The 22,810-nt window shown below is 33.7% G+C and overlaps 1 protein-coding gene and 1 long non-coding RNA gene across 5 annotated transcripts in view; one reads left to right on the plus strand and one right to left on the minus strand.

Annotated features, from left to right (window-relative positions):
* The window catches only part of LOC146995158 (uncharacterized), a 172,791-nt gene that overhangs the window by 33,140 nt on the left and 116,841 nt on the right, over window positions 1-22,810 (plus strand). The gene's annotated exons all lie outside the window — the stretch shown is intronic.
* Window positions 1-22,810, minus strand: part of LOC118183447 (WD repeat-containing protein 47-like) — a 136,045-nt gene that overhangs the window by 8,730 nt on the left and 104,505 nt on the right. For all 4 annotated transcript variants that reach the window (XM_035352984.2, XM_035352985.2, XM_035352986.2 and 1 more), the window contains exons 2-5: window positions 20,707-20,900; window positions 16,291-16,460; window positions 14,922-15,092; window positions 2,693-2,833 (exon numbers count right to left, since the gene is read on the minus strand). In XM_035352984.2, coding sequence (XP_035208875.1) covers window positions 2,693-2,833; window positions 14,922-15,092; window positions 16,291-16,460; window positions 20,707-20,900 — 676 coding nt within the window. The remainder of the gene's footprint in view (window positions 1-2,692; window positions 2,834-14,921; window positions 15,093-16,290; window positions 16,461-20,706; window positions 20,901-22,810) is intronic.

Consider the following 22,810-nt stretch of genomic DNA (forward strand, 5'->3'; position numbering starts at 1 on the left):
ATAATGACCTCAAAATTATGCCCATTAATCGCTATATACAGCGACTCTCGGAAAAATTGTTCAAAAATATTCAACATGTTGCTAATCCTGTGCTTCATATGCTACCCGTATACGATCCTGCTGTTGCTTCTTCCCGGAAAAGACCCAGAGCGGTTCTCAACCAGGAATATTCAGCTCTTCCTTCTATACTCCCATTTAAACGGGCTAGATATGAGCACACTGACAGTCATGTGAATAACTACCTCTCGTTCCTTAACCCCCCCCGCCTCTAAAGTTCTTTAATGCACACAGCATTAACTGGAGGAACCCCCTTTAACGTTTCTTTAATAAGAAACATCACAGTCTAAAAGGACTGATTTAAAATACTCCTTACTTTTGAATTGACTTAAACTGGAAAAGATTTTTAAATACTGCTCTTTTCTTCCTTTAAAAAGGAACTTTCTCAGGCGTTTAACAACGTCATTTTAGGCCTTTAAATACCGCATTGAATAGCGGTCAAAAACGAAACTTCTCCCTCCCAGCTGATCACTGGCAGAACTACTTTTTCGACCTGTAAACAGGTTCCCCCCTCCTTCCCACCCCTGAAGAATGCGCATCGGAAATTCCCCTGCGTATTCTTCGCTTCTGACGTATGCAAAACATGATTATCAAGGTTCAAGGAAACTTCACCTTTTATTTTTCTAGTCAAAATTTTATTATGGCTGCCCCTATCTAAATTATTCTGGCCCTTTTTCGGCGCAAAATTAAGACCTTCTGAGTTTTTTGCCTTTTTTGACTCAGTGTGAAGGCACTTATTCCAAATCATTCGGCTTCTCAAAATTTTTACCCTATTAGACAATCTCCTCTTTTTTGATGATGTAAATTCCTTTGAAGATGTGGAGGTAAAGGCGTAATTGCCTATGAACTCCGTAAATTGCACTTCCTTGATCCTTTACCAATGCATATTTACTCAGACGAAAGTTCTGCTTCTGAAGGATCACGTGATCCTGATTTGAGCGATAATCGATTACAAGTCTTTGTAGTAAGTGAAAAAGGTAACCTAGCTACGTGTGTTTCCTGCAATTGTGCGGGTTCTGAGAATTGTCCCTTTCGACGTCAACTCCCGTGTAGCCGAAATATAATGTGATTGGGACCTAACCAAAGAGGTTAGAATAGAAGGAGGGAGGGTTCGCAGTTTCCTCCACTATCGGGAAATGAAACCACCGAACAAGCGGCGTCCATGTTTGTAACTTCAAAACATTGCAGTGAAACGTACGTGTTTTTTAAGCTGTTCCGTTTAATTTACTACGTACAGAAAATCATTAAGAAATAGTTCGAAGTCTAAATGCATGTGCACAACATTAAAGCCTTTGAAAATGATGTTTCTGCATATTTCCAGAATTTGTTTAGGTTTTATTAGCAACCTGTTGGGTGTACTTTCCAATTTTTCCTTTAATAAGTGATATTCAGCATTTTATAATTTATTAAAGTAATTTTAACCTGAAATTAATAGCAGATATTTATCTAAAAAAATAGTCACAGGCTGCTTTTTTTTTTTTTTTTTTTTTTTTTTTTTTAATGAAAGTTTCAAATAGATTCGTTTCACAACCAACAACCTTATAACAACAATAAAATAAATATTAATAAAATAAAACAGATTTATGTGAATTCAGTGATTTCAGTTTACGCGCTTTTCATATTTATGAATCTCAAAGAAATTGCCTTAAATTAAGCTATAACTATATAAATTTTGGATGCATCTTTCCACATGTTCAGTTGTGTAAATATTTTACTTAATTTTATCGCTATACTGCTCACAAATTTGCAAGAAAATTTTAACAACAGAACAGTTAGTTTATCTTGATCAAATGCACAAATTATATTCCTAACAGTTCACGAAACTTAAAAATGAATAATAATTAATACATAAAGAAAAGTATTATTTTATTTAACACCTTTACAATTCATAAAAATAGTAGCAATTGATTTCTTACTTTTAATGAAAATTATAAAACAAATTACTTAAAACGTTCAAATTATAGAGTTTAAATCCTAGCATATATCATTGTATGTTAAGGAACGAAGGTACCAGCTATAAAAAGGAACATTAAAATTATTTAAGGTATTTTGATTATTATTAAATACTTCTTTTTCATATCTGGAAAGAAAACAACGTGACATTGTGATATTTTTTAACATATTTATCAAATTACATAGAAAAAGAAAATCAATACTTACGAATGAAAAGTAATCTTAGGAATATTTTTCGAAAATCTATTTGTGCATCCATATGCAACACAAGCTGACATGCTTCAAAAAGAAAAGAAAAGGGGAAAAAAAAAAAAAAAAATTGCTATTACAGACTTCCTTGCACAAGTCACAGCGATAACAGGAACATGGCCGCCAAGTTTCACATTTTGAGTTGAACCTTCCCTCCTTCTATTCTAACCTCCTTGGACCTAACAAGTATCTGAGAACAATATTGAATTGATAAAGCATTCGAAAGCATGAGCGATTTTTGAGTCCCTGATTCCATTATTTAACTAATCGATTTCTTGGAAGTAGGTGGTAAACCTAATTTAAATTACATATGGAATGAAGATATCCTGTTTCAAGTTAATTTAATACCGAATAATTACATTTAAACAAAAGATCACATTTTGAGATCAGACGAAATGTTTATAAACATAGTACATAAAAAATATTCATTTACCTGGTCCTGTGCCACCCGATGGTCGTGCAGGAATAAGATTTACACATCCTCTTGATCTCATGTCCCAGAACCTAATGGTTTTGTCTTGAGAACTGCTTACAAACATAACACCTCCCCAAGTGTACAGTGATAAAATTTGACCTGTAACAAAAATATATCAAGTATGAAATTCCATTCTATAATTCAGATAATGTTTACGCTTATCATGACTAAAATTTAAAGAAAATTAAGAAGAATTGGAATTTAACAAACGTAACAGTACAGTAATTTAACAAATTTTAAAAGCTTTTAAAAAAGTACGTATTTAAAATTTTTTATCAACGGAAAAATGACAGATCTAGGTTACAAGTCTCTAAGATTAACTTGGTGGTTTTAGCGTACACTGGCACTTGTGTCGATTGTGCGCGAAATTTAATTTTTTTGTTGAAATTGAGATATGGACAGAAACTCTCCTGACAGGCTCTTAATGACAAATTTTGTTCTTCAAGGTTGGTTACATTTGCTGTCTTCCACGACATTCTGAAAATTTTTAGAAAACGCATTTTCGAAGCCTCATGGACGATTTTTCATGAATTTTCCAGAAGTGTTGGACAGCCTTATATACGTCTTTGATTTTGATGGTCTGCGATATTCCTCACATTTTAAGGAGAATTTGCTTTACTTCTACTTTTTCAAGTAATCTATAATGTAAATTTCTTCTTGTTTATTAGTTGTCATTATTGAAAGAGAACCTTACTAATCCCTAATCCGCAATTATATATATATATATGTTTATGTTCAATTGTTTCAATTCTACAACGAATTTCAGTAGTTTTCTGTACTATTCTATTCATCTTGAAGAACAATGTTTAAACATTTAGCGATTGAGTATTATTCAGTTACTTGCTTTCAATATTAACTGCATTTTAAAAACCTCGATACTTGTTTGACGAACAAAACATTAAAAGCATGCAGTGGAAAATATAGACTCAAAATGATTCTGCACCTTACAAATGGACCATGAGATGAGGATAAAAATTGGCTTAGAGCATGAAGTTACTGATATCATTAAAATACCTCTACTTTCCATTCGTCCCTTTCCACAGGCAGTTATCAACTTAAATTTCTTACAACTTTGCACCGAAAAAAGAATCAGCTCACTACTTAAAGAGAAAGGCGCCCACACCATAAATGAGCTAAACTCAGCCCGTAACTTAGTTATTGCCTCGCAGATGTTTTTTCTAACTTCGACCTCAATAAAGGAGGCGCCAGCATCTACGAAAACTGCGAACATGAATCCCATAAAATTTCTGTTGGAGAAATTTTCTCATAATTATACCTGCAAACTGGTAGCTAGGGTGCTACCTAGATGCTTTGGATAGTTTTCACCCCAAGGCAGTTCAAAATTCCAGAAGCATCATATTTTTTTGATTATAAATCTGCGCGCCAGGCCATCCAGAAGGGAAACTCTTAACTAGCCCAGGACATTGGCGTGCTAATAAACACAATAATAGTTGTCCCTAAAGCCGTACTGACAGAAATATCGACGTGCGTGGATTCCACCGCACGTCGATATTTCTGGCAATGAGCAAGCCGACTACTTCGCCAAAGAAGCCCAAAATTGTACTCAATACAACAGTTTAACCCTTGTTGATGCAGATGCAATAGTCAGCCGAAGACTCATCTCCCAACAAGTTAAGAAAAATTCTACTCCTCAGCTAAAATGCAACCGAATTATTTCATCTACCATAGCCAGACTGAGAACAAAACACTTTAAATGAATGAAAATATCCCCTGATGGTCAGAGAAGTTATAACTGCTGCCCTTACTGTCCTGGTACACAACTTCCTCCAATACACATCTTTAACTATCCTGCCATACTGACCAGGATTTTCAGATTCAGAAATGATTTTATCCCCCTGTAATGCCAACTCCTATATTCTTCGAGGATCGCCGACGTCGCTAGGGCTGTTTTAGATACTTTTGGGTTGACCTTTCTACGCTAACTTTTGGAAAAGACAAGAATATTAAAAGTTACTTAAATGTGCGACTACCGCAATTTTATTTTTTGACTGGTAATTCTCCTTGTTAACAAATGTTTCAAATCTGATAGCTCAGTACTTGGACATTTGTTAAATCCTTGATCATAATTTCTAACGTTTATTCTCATCACTACCATTCTAAAAATGGGATTTATGTAATCAATAACACAAGTTGATATATAATATAACAGTCAACATTTTATTATATTTACGTTAGTGTAATAATTTACACAATGGAACATTTAATCATTGCACTTACTTTTACGATAAGATCAAAGTTTGTGCAATGAAAGAAATAATTTCATATACATATTGAGCACAGATCAGAATAAATTCATTATAAAGATTTGAATTTAATCTTTCTTATACAAACATCTGCAAGTAACTGTGCTCGCGTTTTGGAATTCCGATCTATAAAAAGAATTAATAAACTAAAATGCTCATTATTAATACATTTAATGGCGAAATTACATACAAATTATATGAAACTACATACAAATAAAGCAACAGTAAATCCATGTAATTTTATTTAGAATTTTAAAATTTTATTTATATTGTTTAAGATATTTAAAATAATTATTTGATGAAAGCAATAGTTAAGATCACTATTGTTAAAATCACCAAGAATTGAAATAACAGAATGGTTCATGAAGATAATCAAGGTAAAAAAAAAATTATCACCATTTCTATTTTTATTTTATATTGCTTAAACTGGAACAAAAAGAATTCTTCGGGAGCTACTAAACCTGATGGTTATTGGCCGATCAGTTTGTTACCAGTACTAAGAAAAGTCTACGAACGAATTATTTTATAACGCATGCAACCTTATCTCAATTTACTACTACCTGAACAATTTGGGTTTCGACCCAAGCTTTGGACGATGAAGCAATTAGTACGGATTACGGAGTTTGTTGGCTCAGCGCTCCATAATAAATAGTGTGTTGCTCTCCTCATGTTAGACGTGGCGAAAGCTTTCGACTGCTTCTGGCATGAGGGACTTATCTCAAAATTGATTTCCTGTCACTTTGATAGAGAGCTATTACTTACAATACATTCTTTCAGCACGAAGAGGGCTTTGTATGTTTGTGTAAATGATGCTCACTCCGGCAAAAAGAATATTCGCAGTGGTATTCCTCAAGGTTTCGTCCTAGGACCGATATTTTACATATTTTACGCTGCAGATTTTCAAAATATATCACAGGACAACTCCATTTTGGTTTGCCATGCAATTTTGGTCTTACTTTCACCTGAACAATTTGGTGGTAGTAAAGCCAAATCAAATGCTTATACCCAATTATTGGGAAATATTCTTCACTGGACCTGAACAAGAAGACACTTAGTTACCTCTACGTTATCAGACCAGTCATGACTTACGCTTCGCTGGCATGAACAATTATATCCAATAAGGATCTCAAAAAACTTCAAGTGGTGCAAATCAGATACTTTTGCATCATTACAAACGCTCATTTCTATGTACGTAACAAATATCTTCACGACGACTTTAAGATCGAACCTTTGGCGAAGTTTCTCAGAAAACTCAATGAACGCTTCTATCAGGAAGCACAATAATGTAATGTAATGAACAACTTGGAACGTTTCAGCTATGAGATTCTTCAAGAGGAACGCCATCTGCGCCCATTTACGGCTTTCATACTCAGTGAAATTTTCCTACCTAACGCTTAAACGTGCTTTCACATCTGTTCTGTCCAAGATCTCAGCTGAATCTGCGTATATAGCGTGATTTTGACTTCATCCTCATTACTTATTTTATGCAAAACAAATGGTTGTAAATATTGTGTACATAGTCTTCCTGTCTAGAGAAAAATTTGTATTTTTATGTATTACATTTTGTCTCCAGAACTCACTTAAGCACTTCTGTCCCTGCATTGCTTCATGAAGCAACCAACTGAAGATAGCCGGTATACAGCTTGCACTTTTGCAAGCTAGATTCGGCGACAATGGAAAACAGAACTGAATGGAATCTTCGGGAGCAAATTTTGAAAAAAATACAGGGTGTTTATAAAGTCCCGGACCCATTTTGATGTTTAATAACTCATAAAATAATAAAGATATAAACAAACTTATGGCATTTATTGATGGAATAATTTATATATTTTCCTTTTCAGGTTTGAATATCTTTACTTTTGTAAATATTGTCTGCGCGTGTGGTTTACTTCAGATAATTTCATTTTCCAGTCTAAATATCTGTACTTTTCTAAATATCGTCTGCTTATTAATTGCGTTTTTCTCTCTTGTTTTTGGCATCTTTCTGGCATTTTTAATCGCCATAATGTGCGCATATGGTGATCTGAAAAAACCCATGAATACCGTGAGACACAAAGGGATTCCCCAAAGGTTAATGGGTGGTGTGCACTAATGCACGATCGAGTCATTGGAGGCTTTCTTTTTTTATATTAAAGACGGTATTATCAGTCGTATACTTAGATATGTTGGAAAACCTCGTATTTCTACAACTAGAAGAGCTTCAGCCACATGTCCTTTTGCAACAAGATGGTGCAGCACCTCATTGGGGTATCATCGTTCGTAGTTCTTTGAATGACCATTTTACAGGAAGATGGATTGGGCGAGGAGGTCCAATTCCTTGGCCACCCAGATCACCTGATATAACGCCGCTGGACTTTTTCCTTTGGGGATTTGTAAAGGACAACGTTTACAGGAGGAGAGTGTCGAACATGGATGACCTAAAAGCCAGAATTACAACCGCAATAGCCTCTGTGGATGCCGACATGCTTGCCGGTACCTGGCGTGAAATTGAATATCGACATGATATTCTCCGTGCGACGAAGGGGGCACACGTGGAAGTTCATTGACAAGGGTCATGAAACTTTTTGAGTCTATCTAACCATTTATGTTATTAATTTCAATCTATCTTTATTATTTTAAGAGTTATTAAACATCAAAATGGGTCCGGGACATTATAAACACCCTATATTGTGAAAATTCAAGTTACGTAATGTTTCATAAAAAGCCAACAAATAAAAATATAAAATCCTGCATCTTATAGTTTTAGCTCATAATGTTTTCTGAAGAATTTTCCTACCCAAGGATTTTTATTTAATACATCGTATTTACTCGCGTATTTTCCCTTTTCTCCTACTAATTTTACTGCTTGAAAACCGGGAGAGGAAAAATATATGATGTATGCTATTTCTGAACAAACGGCTTAAATGATAAAGATTAAAAAGCATACATAGAGATATACTAAAATTATATTATGCATTTACAAGAACTTAACATTTTCACTCTTCTAATTGTACATACATTTTCCATTGCTATCATAAATGAAAAGTTTCTAAATTATATGTTGAAAAACTAAAGGGAAAAGTAGCGAGGGTGGGAGAGAGATATGTGAGTAAATAGGGGATATCATATAAAAATTTCTGTTTTGAAAGGATAATTTGTTTTAAGTCTTCTTTTTCAGAAAATCACTGATATGAAACATTAACAACCATCGAGCTTAGTGAAGAAAATTTTACCGCAAATCATTGATTTGATCGCAATCTTTCAATGACGTTGAATACCGAAATAACAGAATGAGACGCAGTATCGGGACAATACCCATTGTCAAGGAATTTTTCACGGAAAATCCATTCAAAAATTTACAGGGTTAATGACATTGCATATGTTTTCCTCTTGGAGTGGATATGTTAATTATTATTCTGACGGTCATGGCCATAAAAGCATTTCTGATTATGCAACATACTCCAATAATGAAACCGAATTACAGAAACAGTTTTCGAAAAATTCTTTAATATGAACACATTTTCAGTAAAACGAAATCTCGTTTTACTGCGCTTACCCTATGTTGGGCTTCTTTTCAAACCGACGAGTCTTCGCAAACTTGAGTGAGCAAGTGAATTGAATTCATTGCGCAATTCTAAAGGTGACTAATGAATTATACTGGGCATAGAGACCTCAGTATTCTGTACATCAGTCTTGCGAATACAAGTTTAATTTTTGTCACTCCAAACACTTAAGTATTATTAGCTTATTGTTGAGTGGAAATTTTACCGACAACATAATAGATTAATACTCATTTTGCATACCATGCTATTTACATGCTGTATTCTTACAATAAAATATGCTAGAGATGAATATTTATTATTAAAAGAAAACGTAAGCAAGAGAAAATACGTTAATATTACTGAATGTTATTCATCAATGTTCTCTGTTATCATCGATATCGTAGATATAATTAGTTCACACGTGGCAGATATTTAGTAGTCACTAATACTTAAACAGATGCAATAATATGAGAAAATTAATTTTTGTTTAAAAGTTCAAAGATTTATGCATTGATAACACAGCAGCAATAATATCACCATTTTATGAGAAACGAGGTAAAAGGAATCGATACAGTTGGAAAAGAATGACGCACCAAATAAAACCTACTCCAAGAAAACCAATAATATGTTATTGCAGATGTTGAAGATGACGATAATGTTGAATCGCTGAAAGCGCTTCTGCTAACATAAAATGTGAGATAATTATCGTTGGTTTTCGTAGAGTCAATCGACAGATTGTTTCGTGGTAATCTAACGTGTATGAAATGAATCATTGCAATCGTCATACAATTTTTATGCTGTAAATTTTCATATTTGTATTCATAATAGAGTGTTGTAAACAAATTAAATTTAATTCTTTTGTATTAAAACAATTAAATTAAAATTCGGTTATGCTTCGCTGTGACTAGTCGGTTCTAATACCAGGTTGGTGTTTAAAGCCAGTCGGCTTCTATGCATTTATCAACTCTTACTGTACTTAAAAATTTAAGTGATCACTATTTAAATCAATTTATTTTTAAAACTCTGCATTTCATGAAATGTTTCAATACCTCAGCAAATTAAATTAAAAAAATCTGATGTGTACACCACATGACTTCCTTGTACGGAATACTAAATTATACGCATTTTTTCTTGCATTTCATTTAAACTTATTGGATTGAATTAAATCTACTTCGCCGACAGCGCATAAACCACAATAGAATAAATGCATTCTTTAAAATTCACTCTAGTATTTGTTTACCATAGCGACACTCTGGCGCTAGATTCACTTAAAAATTATTACTGTAACTAAATTTGTATTACTGCCAGTTTGCGCGCAGTGCTTCAGTACAAATTTTAAATTTTCGGAAAATACTGTTAGTTTTTTCTTTCTAAAACAATTTTTTTACACTATTAAGTAAAATAAATCAAGAAAGATAATCATCTATGTATAATGATGACACACTGAAAATTTCATATATGTATGACAAAAACAATTTGACTTATTAAAACTCAAAAATCAGCTAAAATTCTCACTTTTTGTGTTGCGCAAAAGTGATGACTCCACTTCAGTATTATATTCGTTCATATATTATAACTCATAAGGCACAAAATTTATATCATTTAACAAAATAGAGTTATCTAATCGTTGCCACATGTTCTATTCAAATGCTATAATAAAGCTAGAAGTATGTATAAAAGAAATTAAGCAAACAAAACAAAAAAAAGAAACAGTTTTTCACAGACGATTGAGTATTTCTCATTTAATTAATTCAGTTCTCACTTCGCGAGAAGGCAAAAATACATAAAAACTCAAAATATCTATATTTAAAAATTAAAAGTAAATCTGAAACGCTTATTTACTCGAAAAAATTCCAGAAAGGATTAAGCATGATTTAAATAATAAATGAAGGCGTTATCTTTGATGTTGCGAAGCTAAGTTTCTCTAGATTGGCAACAAATCCACTAGTCTCCTGTTTCAAATGTAAACATCAATGGCCGCCATTAAAAAAGGTTTAGCGGCACTTAAACAACTTTAAAATTGTTGATAATTCTAAAAATATTGCATACAGTTTTACTAAAGGCATAAAAACCTTAACCGGAAGATTAAAAACAACATAATTCAATCATTTTTAAAGCAAGAAATGTACAATTTACAAACATATAAGAATAAAGAAACTGAGATCACTGAGCCGGGTAACAGAGTAGATATATATATATAAATATATTTATATACGTTTGGTGCGGCCGATTGCAACCAAAATACGAGGTGCACATATACATGTTATAGCAGTCCTATATACAAAATTTCAACGTTCTTGAGGCTACTCGTTTTTGAGTTATGCGAGATACGTACGTACGCACGTACGTACATACGTTCGTACAGACGCCACGAAAAATTCTCTTAGAATTAATTTTAAAGCAGTTTTATAATTTTTTTGAAGGAAAAGAGTATTTTATTCTGTCTTTACGTACAGATATCACGCAAAAACATCGTTAAATTGCATTCGATAGCGGTCAAAATGGATATTTTCGTTGAAATATGCTGCCTGAAACTTTTCGCGATTACAATACTTCCTTTTTACTTCGTACAAGGAAGTAAAAATATATAAACATATATACAATACAAAGTCCGAAATTCGGATATTCAATATCCGGACCTCATCTCGCCTCCGACTGATCAAAAGGATTTAAATTAGACTTTAATCCTGATAAAACCAGGGTTATGATTATTGAAAAGAAAAACATCTGTTATGATGCATTTCAGTTATCTCTCGACGGCACCCCTTTGACTGTGGTAAAGCAAATGAAATATCTTGGGGTTTTTCTCAACTGTAAATTTTCTTGGAAGCAACACTTAACTTATGTATCAGAGAAATGTGATAAATTACAGCGTGGATTAAGTCGTATTGCACGCAACACATACAGTATTAATCACAACGTTCATTCGCTCATCTATAAACAAGGAATTGCATCCTTCATTATGCATGGCTCTAAAGTCTGGGGTATATCGCTCAAGAAGAAGATAAATTTTAGATATTTACGACGCGCTCAAAGGTGTATACTTCTGCGGGTCATATGTGGATATTACCGTTAGCTATGAATCTGTTTATGCAATTTCTGGCTTTCCTCCAATTGACATTGCCATTCTTCATGCTATTGCTTATAAGGAAAATATTTCTGCTTCTGCTGTGTCTCAGTATGATTGTATTTTACCTCCATCTGATCTTCCTCATCCTTCAGAAAGAAATGCTGTTAATTTTATTCAGTTTAGCAATAAAATCGTAGATGATTCGCCTGTAACTTGCTATACTGATGGCAGCACAATTGATGACAAGGTTGGTCTCGCATTTGTTGTCTTCAAAAATGGTCTTGAATTTGAGCACTTTCAATTTAGAATCAGAGATGAATGTACCGATTTTATAGCTGAACTTTTGTGCTTAAACTTCGCCATCAAATGGGTCTCTGAACAAAATAGTGCTGTTTCAGACTATCTCATTTGTACTGATTCCCTTTCATCCTTGGAGATGTTAAAATGTATTTCTTCTTCTAATAATATCATTATAGAGATTCAAAAAGAACTGAAAAACCTAAAAGATAAAAATATTTCGGTTGCATTTTCATTTGTTCGTGGTTATACAGGTGTTGTTGGGAACGAACGAGCCGATTTCCTTGCTAAGGCTGCGACTAAGCGGGAAATTGACACTTTTGTCAATATCCCCAATTCCTTTTATAAGAAGGTCATGTATGAAAGTATTGTGGAGTCGTGGAACCACGAATTCATTAATTCAAATAAAGGGAGCTTAACAAAGAGATTTTCCCCTTCTATCAAGATGAGATTGTCATGTCATCACTTCTTCATAGACTATAAATTAACCCAATTTCTTACTGGCCATGGAAATTTCAAAGGTTATTTGTATAGATTTAAGTTGAGCTCCGAGTCTGTCTGTGATTGTAGCTTTGGTGGAGAGGAGAATATTGAATATGTGCTTCTTCTGTCCTAAATATAAGAACGAAAGAAAAATCTTGAAACTGGAACTGAAAAACTTTAATATTAACTGGCCTCCAGAATTTTATCAATTTATTTCCGAGAAAAGCGCTTTTAACACTTTTTGTCAATTTATTGTGAAACTTTGTAATCATCCTTAATTTTATTTCAGTTTTTTTCTTCTGTTTATTTTGTATTGTGTTTCATACTTACTTCTGCAAGCCCCATGTGATACTATGTGGTACATGGGGAACTTATTGTGTTTCTTTAATTAAAAAAAAATATCCGGACCTCCGTATCAATGCCAAAATAAATAAATAAACCAACAAAATAATAAAAATATTCCTCCTCCTCTTAGAGTCTAGGAATTGAGAATATAATAACAAGAAAGAGGCATGCCATAAATCTGAATTTTCTCAAGGCTAAGAGATTCCTGCATATTATTTTCAAACATTATCATCTGATGGCTAGGGAGTCGCTTCATGGCTAAGCCGCAAAAACTTATAATGTATTTCAGTCATGTCTTTGGTAGTTTATTTCACAGAGATTAGAAAGTTCAGTGGGGGCGGGGCTACCACAATGGGTGCAAACGAACTAGCTCATATTACGAATTTACGACTGACAGATATCACGCATATTTGGGAAGAAAGAATTGCTTAATCTTGCAACTGTCGGGGGCTTAAAAATATCGCAGAAATACTTCTGCAGCAAGCCCGTAAGGCAGGATTTGATCCTGCGTCGAACCTGGTGTACGGATATTCAGCGATCCTACCCTGTCGGTGAAAGTGAGCCATGATTTATCGTGAAATGGCCTTAAATGTGCAAGGAAAACGAAGATTGCAGGTCATCTCAATTATCTTCAGAAAAAGATTAAATTCAGAAGGCAACATAAAGTTTAAAGCTAGGTTGGTCATATAAGAACAGAAAACGGGCTGGCTGCATGGGCGTTTTCGTGGTTTTCCCCATGTGTAACGTATATACGAGCCAGTTTCCCTTAGAAAGTCTTCCACGAAGGCATCCCTCCTCTTAGGCAGATTGCACTTGAGGCTTTGACATAATCACACATACACATATAAGAACAGTCATGCAAATTCGAGATAATTAAACGTGTTATTTTAGTGAACACACAAATGGTAAAAAATAATTTATTGATAGTATGACTAGAAGATCCATCTGGCCACAGGATTACCTTCAACTGAAGTGCAATTCGAAATAAGGTCCTAACTCTACTTAAATGCTTACATACTACGAAAGCTAAAGCCGCTGGAGACCAAAACGTTTTGGGTCTCGTACAGGTTGGTTATCAGACTTCAGGAAAATATATGTTTGCGCAACATAAAAGTACAAGCCGCCATAGTTTTCAGAGATGATTATTCTGATCATGCAACCGTGTTCACTAGTAAAATTACACAGGCCAGTAGTAAACCTATTACCATTTAATGGGTGCTCAGGTTATTTAACACAAACATATTAACAACAAAACATACACATGTATGTGTACCTAATCAAGTATATACGTGGGTTAATTAAGTATGTATGTTTTACAGATTTAATGCTTAAATTATGTATAACAAAAATACAAGTAAGTTTTCGATGCAATAGAAAAACAAAAATTCATCGACTCGTTTTATATTAAGATTAGGCTGGAGCAGACCTCACGGTATCCCAAAGAATGTCTGTAATTATACAAGATTATAACAATAAAATTATTACATGTAGACAATAGAAATGCAGTTAATGTTTTCGGTGCATGATGAATATGCACTTCACACTAAAATATTTGAGTACCCGTACGAAAATTCCTTATTGGAGGCATTTAAATAATAATTAAGATAATTAATTTCCAAAATCTAAATCCGTGGTGACAAACAGTCTGATGGCTTAAAAATTTTAAAAATCATTGATTTGTTTTCGAGAGTGCAATTTAAAAAGAAACAAGTAATATAAAAAAAATTTAAGTCAATTCCTACTTAGGTCAACAAAGAAAAATTTTAAAAATAAAGAATAAATAAATAAATAAATAAAAATACAAAAAAATGTTAAAATAAAATTTAAAAAAATTTTAATATGTGAAAAAACTGTATTAACATCAAGTGTCATCCACTACAAGTTTAAAAAAATGTATTTGAACTTGAGTTGATAAATAAAAATTATTTTATTAATGATTGAAAATTAATTAAATAAAAATTTTTCTAAATTCCTACTTAGGACAAAAAAAAAAGTTTTAAAAATACAATAAATAAATAAATAAATTAAAAATTTTTAACATGTGAAAAAACTGTATTTACATCAAGTGTCATCAGGTACAAATTCAGCTTGAGTGGATGAATAAAAATTATTTTATTAATGATTGAAAATTCGAACAAGATACAGGGAGAGTGTGAGCTAACAGTAGGAATTTAAAAAAGAATCTCGCTTTAGAGCAATAGTCTTACCAGTATGTCCGGTTAGGGACTGAAAAGGCATTGCAGTTTCGCAGTCAGTGATGTAAATTTTGTTGTCGCCTGATCCACCACTGATTAGAATATTAGAACGATTACTAATGTCTTCCATGAAGCACATGTCTCGCACTGTGCCTCCATGCATAGTTAGAGGATGGGCAATATCTGAAATATTAAAAATTAATATTAGTCATTTTTATCACGGCAAATAAAATTAAACACAAAAGCTAATGAAAAGAATTGCAAAGAATATTCCACAAAACAGAACACTGTTATTTGCCAGTATTTTATATAGTCATTTTGATTTAATTAAAGCAAAACCTGAAAATGACAAATATGCATTTAAATAGCATGGGCGCTATTAATAACCATATAGCAAGTCAGTAACTAAACAAGCAACTTAAACAGTAAGTTAATAACTAAACGAACATGTTAATAACTAAACAGTCAGTTTAATAACTAAACAACAAGCTAATAACAAGTTAATAAGTAAACAGCAAATAGAGTTACAAAATATAATTCGATAGTCTAAAATCAAAGTAAGGCTTTAAAGGAGATTTTTAAAAAGAAATATAATAAGTACAACAGTGGACACCTGAAAATAATAAACCTAATTTAACTGGCACACTAGTCGAAAAAAGTTCGCTATCCTTGTCTATCACGTATAAAAGTGTTGCCGATTCGTCTGAATTTTACGGCAGTTATTGATTTCTAGACTAGAATATATTACATGTGGTAAGACCCGCCTAACGCTAGAGGGCGCTGAGAGCGCCATTGAGAGTGTGTTGAGTCTCGATGCAGTTGCTCGATGGAATGTGTGACGCAGCTGTGAAATTTCGAGATATTTTATATTTAATTAAATCAATTTTTATTTTATTGATTGGTGATTATTGAATTTGATTTATTGATATGAGTGATAAGTTTTGCTGAACCACCACACTTTCGACAAACTTGGATTACCACTAAATCTCAAAACCACCGATGCGCAACATGTTCAAAACAGTAGATTACAAGTAGTATTGCAATATTTCTTAAGAGAAAACACTAAAAAAATATTAAAAAAACAAATAAATAAACGAGTAAAAGTAATTACTAAGTAAGTTGGAAATAATCAACAAACACGTTTTAGCAGTAAAATAAAAAACACCACAGCAGAGTAATAAGAATATGAATTACACATAAAAGTAATTACTTCATTACTGCAAACATTTTTCGATCAGTGCGGCAGATTATTTCATTTATATTTAGTAATTCAATGAATTTCAACATTACTGATTGCCAACAGTAGTTTTTGTTCCATAACAAAAAAATAGGAATTAATCTTGTACTAAGAAAAATTAGAAGTAAAAGACACGTTAGAGACCTTCTAGCTGACATGTGGCTGGACTGAATTTCATTAACTTCACTGTCTTGTCATTGGAACCAGTGGCTAGTAAATCTCCGGTAGCATTCCAGGCCATGCAGTAAATGGATCCTTTATGGTGCTTCTGCCTCTTGTACAGAACTGTGGGCTCCCGAGGTTCATGATCAGGCCTGAAACAAATCAAAGTACATTGGTAACATAATTGAAAAATATAATCTTCCGTGTAAAATATTTGTGGCTCATATATTAAAAAAAACATTTGAAGTATTTATTTCCTGTTAAACTATATGAGTCAGCTTGTTTCTGAAATGCAAATAGTAAATTAAAAGCTGGTAAAGGAAAAGACTGACTGTCCATTGTTTTTGTTGTATTAGCGTAGTCAACTCCTTATATAGAGTAGCACTGGGGATAACATCCATGGTTAATTCAAAATCAGTGTTAATCCGACAGCAGTAAAATACAAGAAAGAGAAATAAACCATACTGTAATTAAAAGAACTACTATTCAGAATTGTTTATATTTTCAACATGATCCGAAAAATAAGTCCATTTGGTTACATAAATTTAAGTGATCCAAATAAAAAGAACGCTGATAAATAAAAACTAACTTATGGAATTAAGAAATGATATGCGCAACTGAGCTTGAACAACGCTACTGAGTTCAAAATCGCCTATTAAAGTCGGTTAAGCGCACTTTGTTTTTTACTGTAATACACTACCCGACACAACACCAAGAAGAAGTGGCCAGAAGGAGATGAAACTTGGCAAACAGAGAGAGACAGCAACGAATGATAAGTGATATTTATTTCGAAATGATATGCATAATACAGAGCGAGATGTAACGGGGTTATGGCATATGCAACGGGGGACGTGGACCATCCCTTTACCATTGTGGTTAATCGGTGTAGCGCCACGTCCACCTATATCTAAAATCAGGCAAACGTCACACAGACGTCTCGCTCCTGACGCCGAAACCCAGCCCCGAATGCATTACCCTGCTAGCCTGCCACCCCAAGCAGTCACTGGGAATTTATTTATAACATAAATGCTTAAACGTAAAACATAAATGACATGGCTAAACAGGAGCTTCAGTCTTACTAGAAGCTTTAATCTCGTTAAGAGATATATACATACACACTGCACAATTACAGACTACATACGTAGAATAGTTAGTGTACATGATGTTCTATACAAAATATTAATTACAGAGTGATAAATACAAAGTCAATACTAAATACAAATTAAGTACATAAGATGAGATACTACTTACGAGCTAGGATAATTACATATTTGTGTTCACCAATCAGTACTTGGAGGTTGCTCACTTCTAGGTAGGCTAGGATGGTAATACACATTGCCACACAATTATAGAATACTTGCACAGGGCAGTTGGTGTGCGTGAAATACAATATAACAGAATAAATACAGAAGAATAAAGACTGGACGGCGATACACGAAGCAACACCTCTACAGATTCAATGAGGCTACGGATGGTGTCCTGAGGAATAGCTCTCCATTTCCTGCCAACCATTTGCCATAGTTCATCTTCTGGACGCGGCAATCTCAGGGTTTGCACATGGTGTCCATTCACATCCCAAATGTGTTCGATTAGTGAGATATCAGGAGAGAATGTGGCCAGGGCATGATGGCGGATGCCAGCAGTGTGTGGTGGGGCGTTATTCTGTTAATAAAGGCATTGGGCACTCCTTGAAGGTAGAGAAATTTAACCGGCCTGAGCACATCATCCACGTATAGTTGGGCCGTCAGTGTGCCCTGAATACGAATTGGAGGTGACGTGGAATCAGATGCAATTGCGCCCCAAACCATGATATCGCGTTGTCGCGCGGTAGGGAGTTCCGCAATTGCTGTCGGATTGGACATGTATTTCACATCGACGCCACACTCGTACGCGACAACTATCATTGAAGAAACAGAAGCGTGACTCATCTGAGAACACGATCCTGGGCCATTCCGTCGTCCACATCGCTCGAGCCCGGCACCATTTTTGATGTAGGCATCTATGATGTGGGGTCAATGGCAGTCTTCTTAATAGACGCCACGAGTGGAGGCCACTAACCACCAATCGACGTAAATGGTTGTGTTCGATATAGGAACATCCAGAGTGTCTTGAACATGCTGCAGAATGAAGGTAGGAGTGGCTTGCGAGTGCGCCACCGCTAGTCGGCGGATGCGTTCCATCCAAGCGTGCTCACATGACTCTGGCTGCAACGATAACCCTCGAACTTGCCATATTTCATTGTTCCGACCATCGTCGCCACAGCCGGTGCACTGTAAACACGTCAACTGCCCTTTTCAGTCCAATTACCATGCTCCTCGTAAAATGATCTGTCTGATGGAACTGCTTCCGTTGACGATAGCTTAGCATTCCATTATATTATGAACAGTTCATATTTATTATTATTATTTTTCTTTTGCATTTTGCTGATTAATATTCTGTCTGAGTATCTATTCTATTACACGCGTCCTCTGAGACAAGGAAAGATTTTCTACAAGTTTCATAATTTTCGGACCAGTCCTTCTTGGTGTTGCATTTTCAATGTCGTTAGTGTACATATGTGTTCCGTATTATGTAGAACCCTCTTTTTCAATACAAACTATTATACAGTACGGATTATGTCCAATTGAATTACATACACTTGCGGATAAAACAATTAGAACCCTCTGTTTTTTATTGTACAATGTTTTACATATTCCTGGTTATGCAAAATTGCATTACGTACTCTTGTGCGTAAAGCGGTTAGAACTCTGTGCTTTTAATTGTACAATATTTAAATATTCCAGATTATGTACAGTTAAATTAGATACTGTTGCGGATAAAAAAGAGATAGAACCCTCCCTGTTTCATTGTGCAACGTTTATATGTTCCTAATAATGTACAATTGTGCACTGCTGAGGATAAAAAAAAAACTTCCCAAATACTGCAACATTATTTGATATGATTGTTTATCCAACGCTTGTTTCCTTTCGTTTGTGTATTTTCGTAGACACTTTTAGTTAATGCTGTTTTTTGTAATAGCAATTACTACACCTTTTCGCAATAAACAAACTTAAACTTTTTCTAGGGAGAGCTCCGTTAATTCGGCCCCAGTTAAAGAAGAATTGGTTATAATACATAGCTAGTTTAGAAATATGGTTATCTATTATAAAATAGATAACCACATTTTGAGAGTAAGACATCGTCTAATACAGTCAAATTCTGCTGTAATACTGAACATAAAGTGAAGCCTGAGAAGATTATTGTAATATATGACGTGTTCAGCATGCAGAATATTTTGATTATTAACTATTTAAGAACATTTGATAAATAAAACAGTTTAGTTTTAGATTTATATCTACTGCAACGCATGTGCAAAACTCTTCCTTATTCATGAATTGTTTATAATTTTTAATTATGTTTTGATAAACAAATATTATTCACCTTTATTCATTATTTTCATTAAACCAAACTTTGTATTGTTAGGTAACAATTAATGGCCAAATGCCCTATATTTATTGTCAGTTATTTAAATTTCTATATCTGTTTCTTATACTAGCTTCGAAAAGTTGAGTCACTTTGATATTATTCCTGTTCTGACCTGTGCAACAATCAGACTAAGGAATAATCCTTTTATGAGACTTTACATATCCCAGCACATCTTTTCTCAAGCAAGATGCAAGTTCTTATGACCCTCCGATTCCGAGAGTTTCATATCACGTTTACATAAAACCCGTTGAATCATTAAAGGGATATATAACAAGATCTGTAAACATAGAAGTTTCACTTATAATATGCAAGATTTTATAATCTTTAATGTGCAAGATGCATGTTAATTTTTACATACAAGATATTTTTATATGCAAAATAATTTTATATGCAAGATAATTTTTATATGCCAGATAATATTTCTATGCAAGATAGGTATAATTATCATTTATTTTTTTTTTTTGCAAGATGTATATAATATTTTAGAATGGTATATAAGCCGTCAATTTTGGTAATGGGAACATTTTGTGCAAGTTAGAAGTGCAAATATAAAAGGCACTTGCAAAGCCAGATTCAGCATCGTGATGCAGTTTCTTTCTGGCTTATGTTCCTCCGGATTGTTCCTCCGAGTATTAAGATTAGGGGCATAGCATCGGTCAAATAATTCCCCTAATTTTACTATGAACAGTTCATATTTATTATTATTATTTCTTTTTTGCAAATTAATATTCTGTCTGAGTATTTATTTGTTTCTTATTGTATTTGTACAGCAAATTATTAAATTGGTTTAATTCCATTGCTGCTTTGAAGCATATTTTTTCCTCATAGTTTTAAAGTTATCAAAATAGCAGTGGATAAACATGCTCACATTAAACGGCGCCTACTATATGTGAATTTTATACTAGACAAACAGCAGAACAAGTTTTTACCAACCTGATATCTGTGCAGTTTGGGTAAGCGCATATTCTGAGTGTTTTAGTATTGGAACCAACAGCATAGAACTTGCCCGAAGGATGAAACTCGACAGCCCGGATAGCTTGCTCATCCTCCAGCTGTGTCACAGCAACAAAATTGCTTTTCGGTTCCGAACTGTCACTGCTACCTGGGGTTTTAGTGGTGCTGTTCAGCTGTAAAGAATAAAATTATCTGGTAAATAAACAGGAATAGTTTTCAAATGAACGAGTTATTGATTACATGATTTTATTATCTAGCTTCATTCTAAGCTAAAATAAATAGTGTAAAATATCATTTGATAATAACATCCGCTTTCAGAAGAAGAAAAAAAAAAACACTTTTCAAAATGGCAATACGAGAATAATTCAAAATATTGCACTCTGAATATAATTGTTCCAGACAAAATTTAAAGATCTATCTTGCGAAAGATTGGTCCATTGCCTCCTTTGAGTCAGACACGGACCAGTGGCAGCCTATTCAAATCATATTTACTCATGCAGTCACTATGAAATATTCTTTGAATTATTTTTTCATATACATGCAGTCTTAATAAAACATACTGTATATTATTACAGTCGCTCAAATTTAATAATATATTTTGAATATTATTTGCTTCTAATCGTACAATATTTAGAAAAAATCCTGTAATTTATTTATTTGTAGTGGTGAAGTCTTTGTGAAACATCATCTATTTAATTTAAAAAAATACAGATACATACGTTAGCTTGATAAAACTCGTTGCTGTTACAAGTACTCCTGATCTGAACCTCAATCAGATTAATTCCATGCAATATTAGTTCAGCCAGAGACAAGGAACCTGTTGTTTGCATAGGCTTTGGGCACCTTGTAGCAGCAAGTATGAGTCTGCTTAGTTCTGTCCCACTTTTGATGGAGAAACCTCTTAGGGACGGAATCGAGGAACTCCTACCTCTCTTTTCCCATAACCAGCCTTTCGAGGGGGCTTTCGGATCGATAGTATTAAGTGGCCCTATTTATAAATATTCCTGTCTTATCTAGGAATCGTACCTAGCCCGAACCTCTGGCAGCCGACTTCTCTATCTTCCTGCTAACAAGATGAGTGATAAAAAAAAAAAAAAAAAAAAAAAAAAAGCCTTTTAGTATCAATTGCGTGTGGGTTTCTCAATGTGTAACGTGAATACGAGCCAATTTCCATTAAAAGTCCTTCACCGACCATCCATCCCTATAGTGGATACCACTGCTTGCATAGTCATAAGCAAATAATAATAATAATGAGGCATTAAAATTTCTATAATTTGCGCTTAAGACGTTTACGATTTTATGACTTCTTATTGCAATGGCTTTCAAATTGTATCCCTGAGCGATAACTACAAATCTACCGAACTCTACCATAAACCTTCCTCAAATCTCAGGATTTTGCAATTTTTATCGCTATTTTAGAAATTACCGAGGCAGTTAGAAATACACTGAAGAGAAATTTGCGCAATAAAAGCATATCAAAATGTGGTTAAGCAGTTTAAAGGGTTAACTAACTTTTAATTGAACCACAAACTCGAATCATTTAGGCTTTTATAATATAATTTGTTTTCTTACAAGCATTTATAACAAATCCCATATAAAAGAACTATATGACCAAAGTTATGGTAAAAAATAAAATGTAAAAGGTTTGTTTGTATAAGCAAATCCCTCATATTAAATCCCTTGAACTTTACATAAAATGCTTCTACATGCAATTTTATGCAAATATATAGTTATGCTGCACGACAGGTAATTTTAGTTTATTAAAATATCTATCTACATATTTATTAATTTTAAGAAAGTAATGTGCTTGCTTGATTTCAAAGTAACTGAATTTTTAATTTAAGAATTTATAACAACGTAATTTTCCGGCGTATATGCATGATATCTCTGAGGCCTCTGATTAAAATTGCAAGAAATTTTGATTCATTGTGTTAACACTGCATCTGTATACAATGGCCAATTATTGTGTCTCTGACGTAAAAATGTTTTTCAAACTATATGGAAATTTCGACTAATTAAATTTCATTGTGTCAGTTAAAATCGTGATGATTATACATGCAATGCTATTTAAATATACAGTTAT

The sequence above is a fragment of the Stegodyphus dumicola genome, chromosome 10 (assembly GCF_044657685.1).
Source record: "Stegodyphus dumicola isolate Sdum_Otavi_A_Nest chromosome 10, ASM4465768v1".
Taxonomy (NCBI): Eukaryota; Metazoa; Arthropoda; class Arachnida; order Araneae; family Eresidae; genus Stegodyphus; species Stegodyphus dumicola.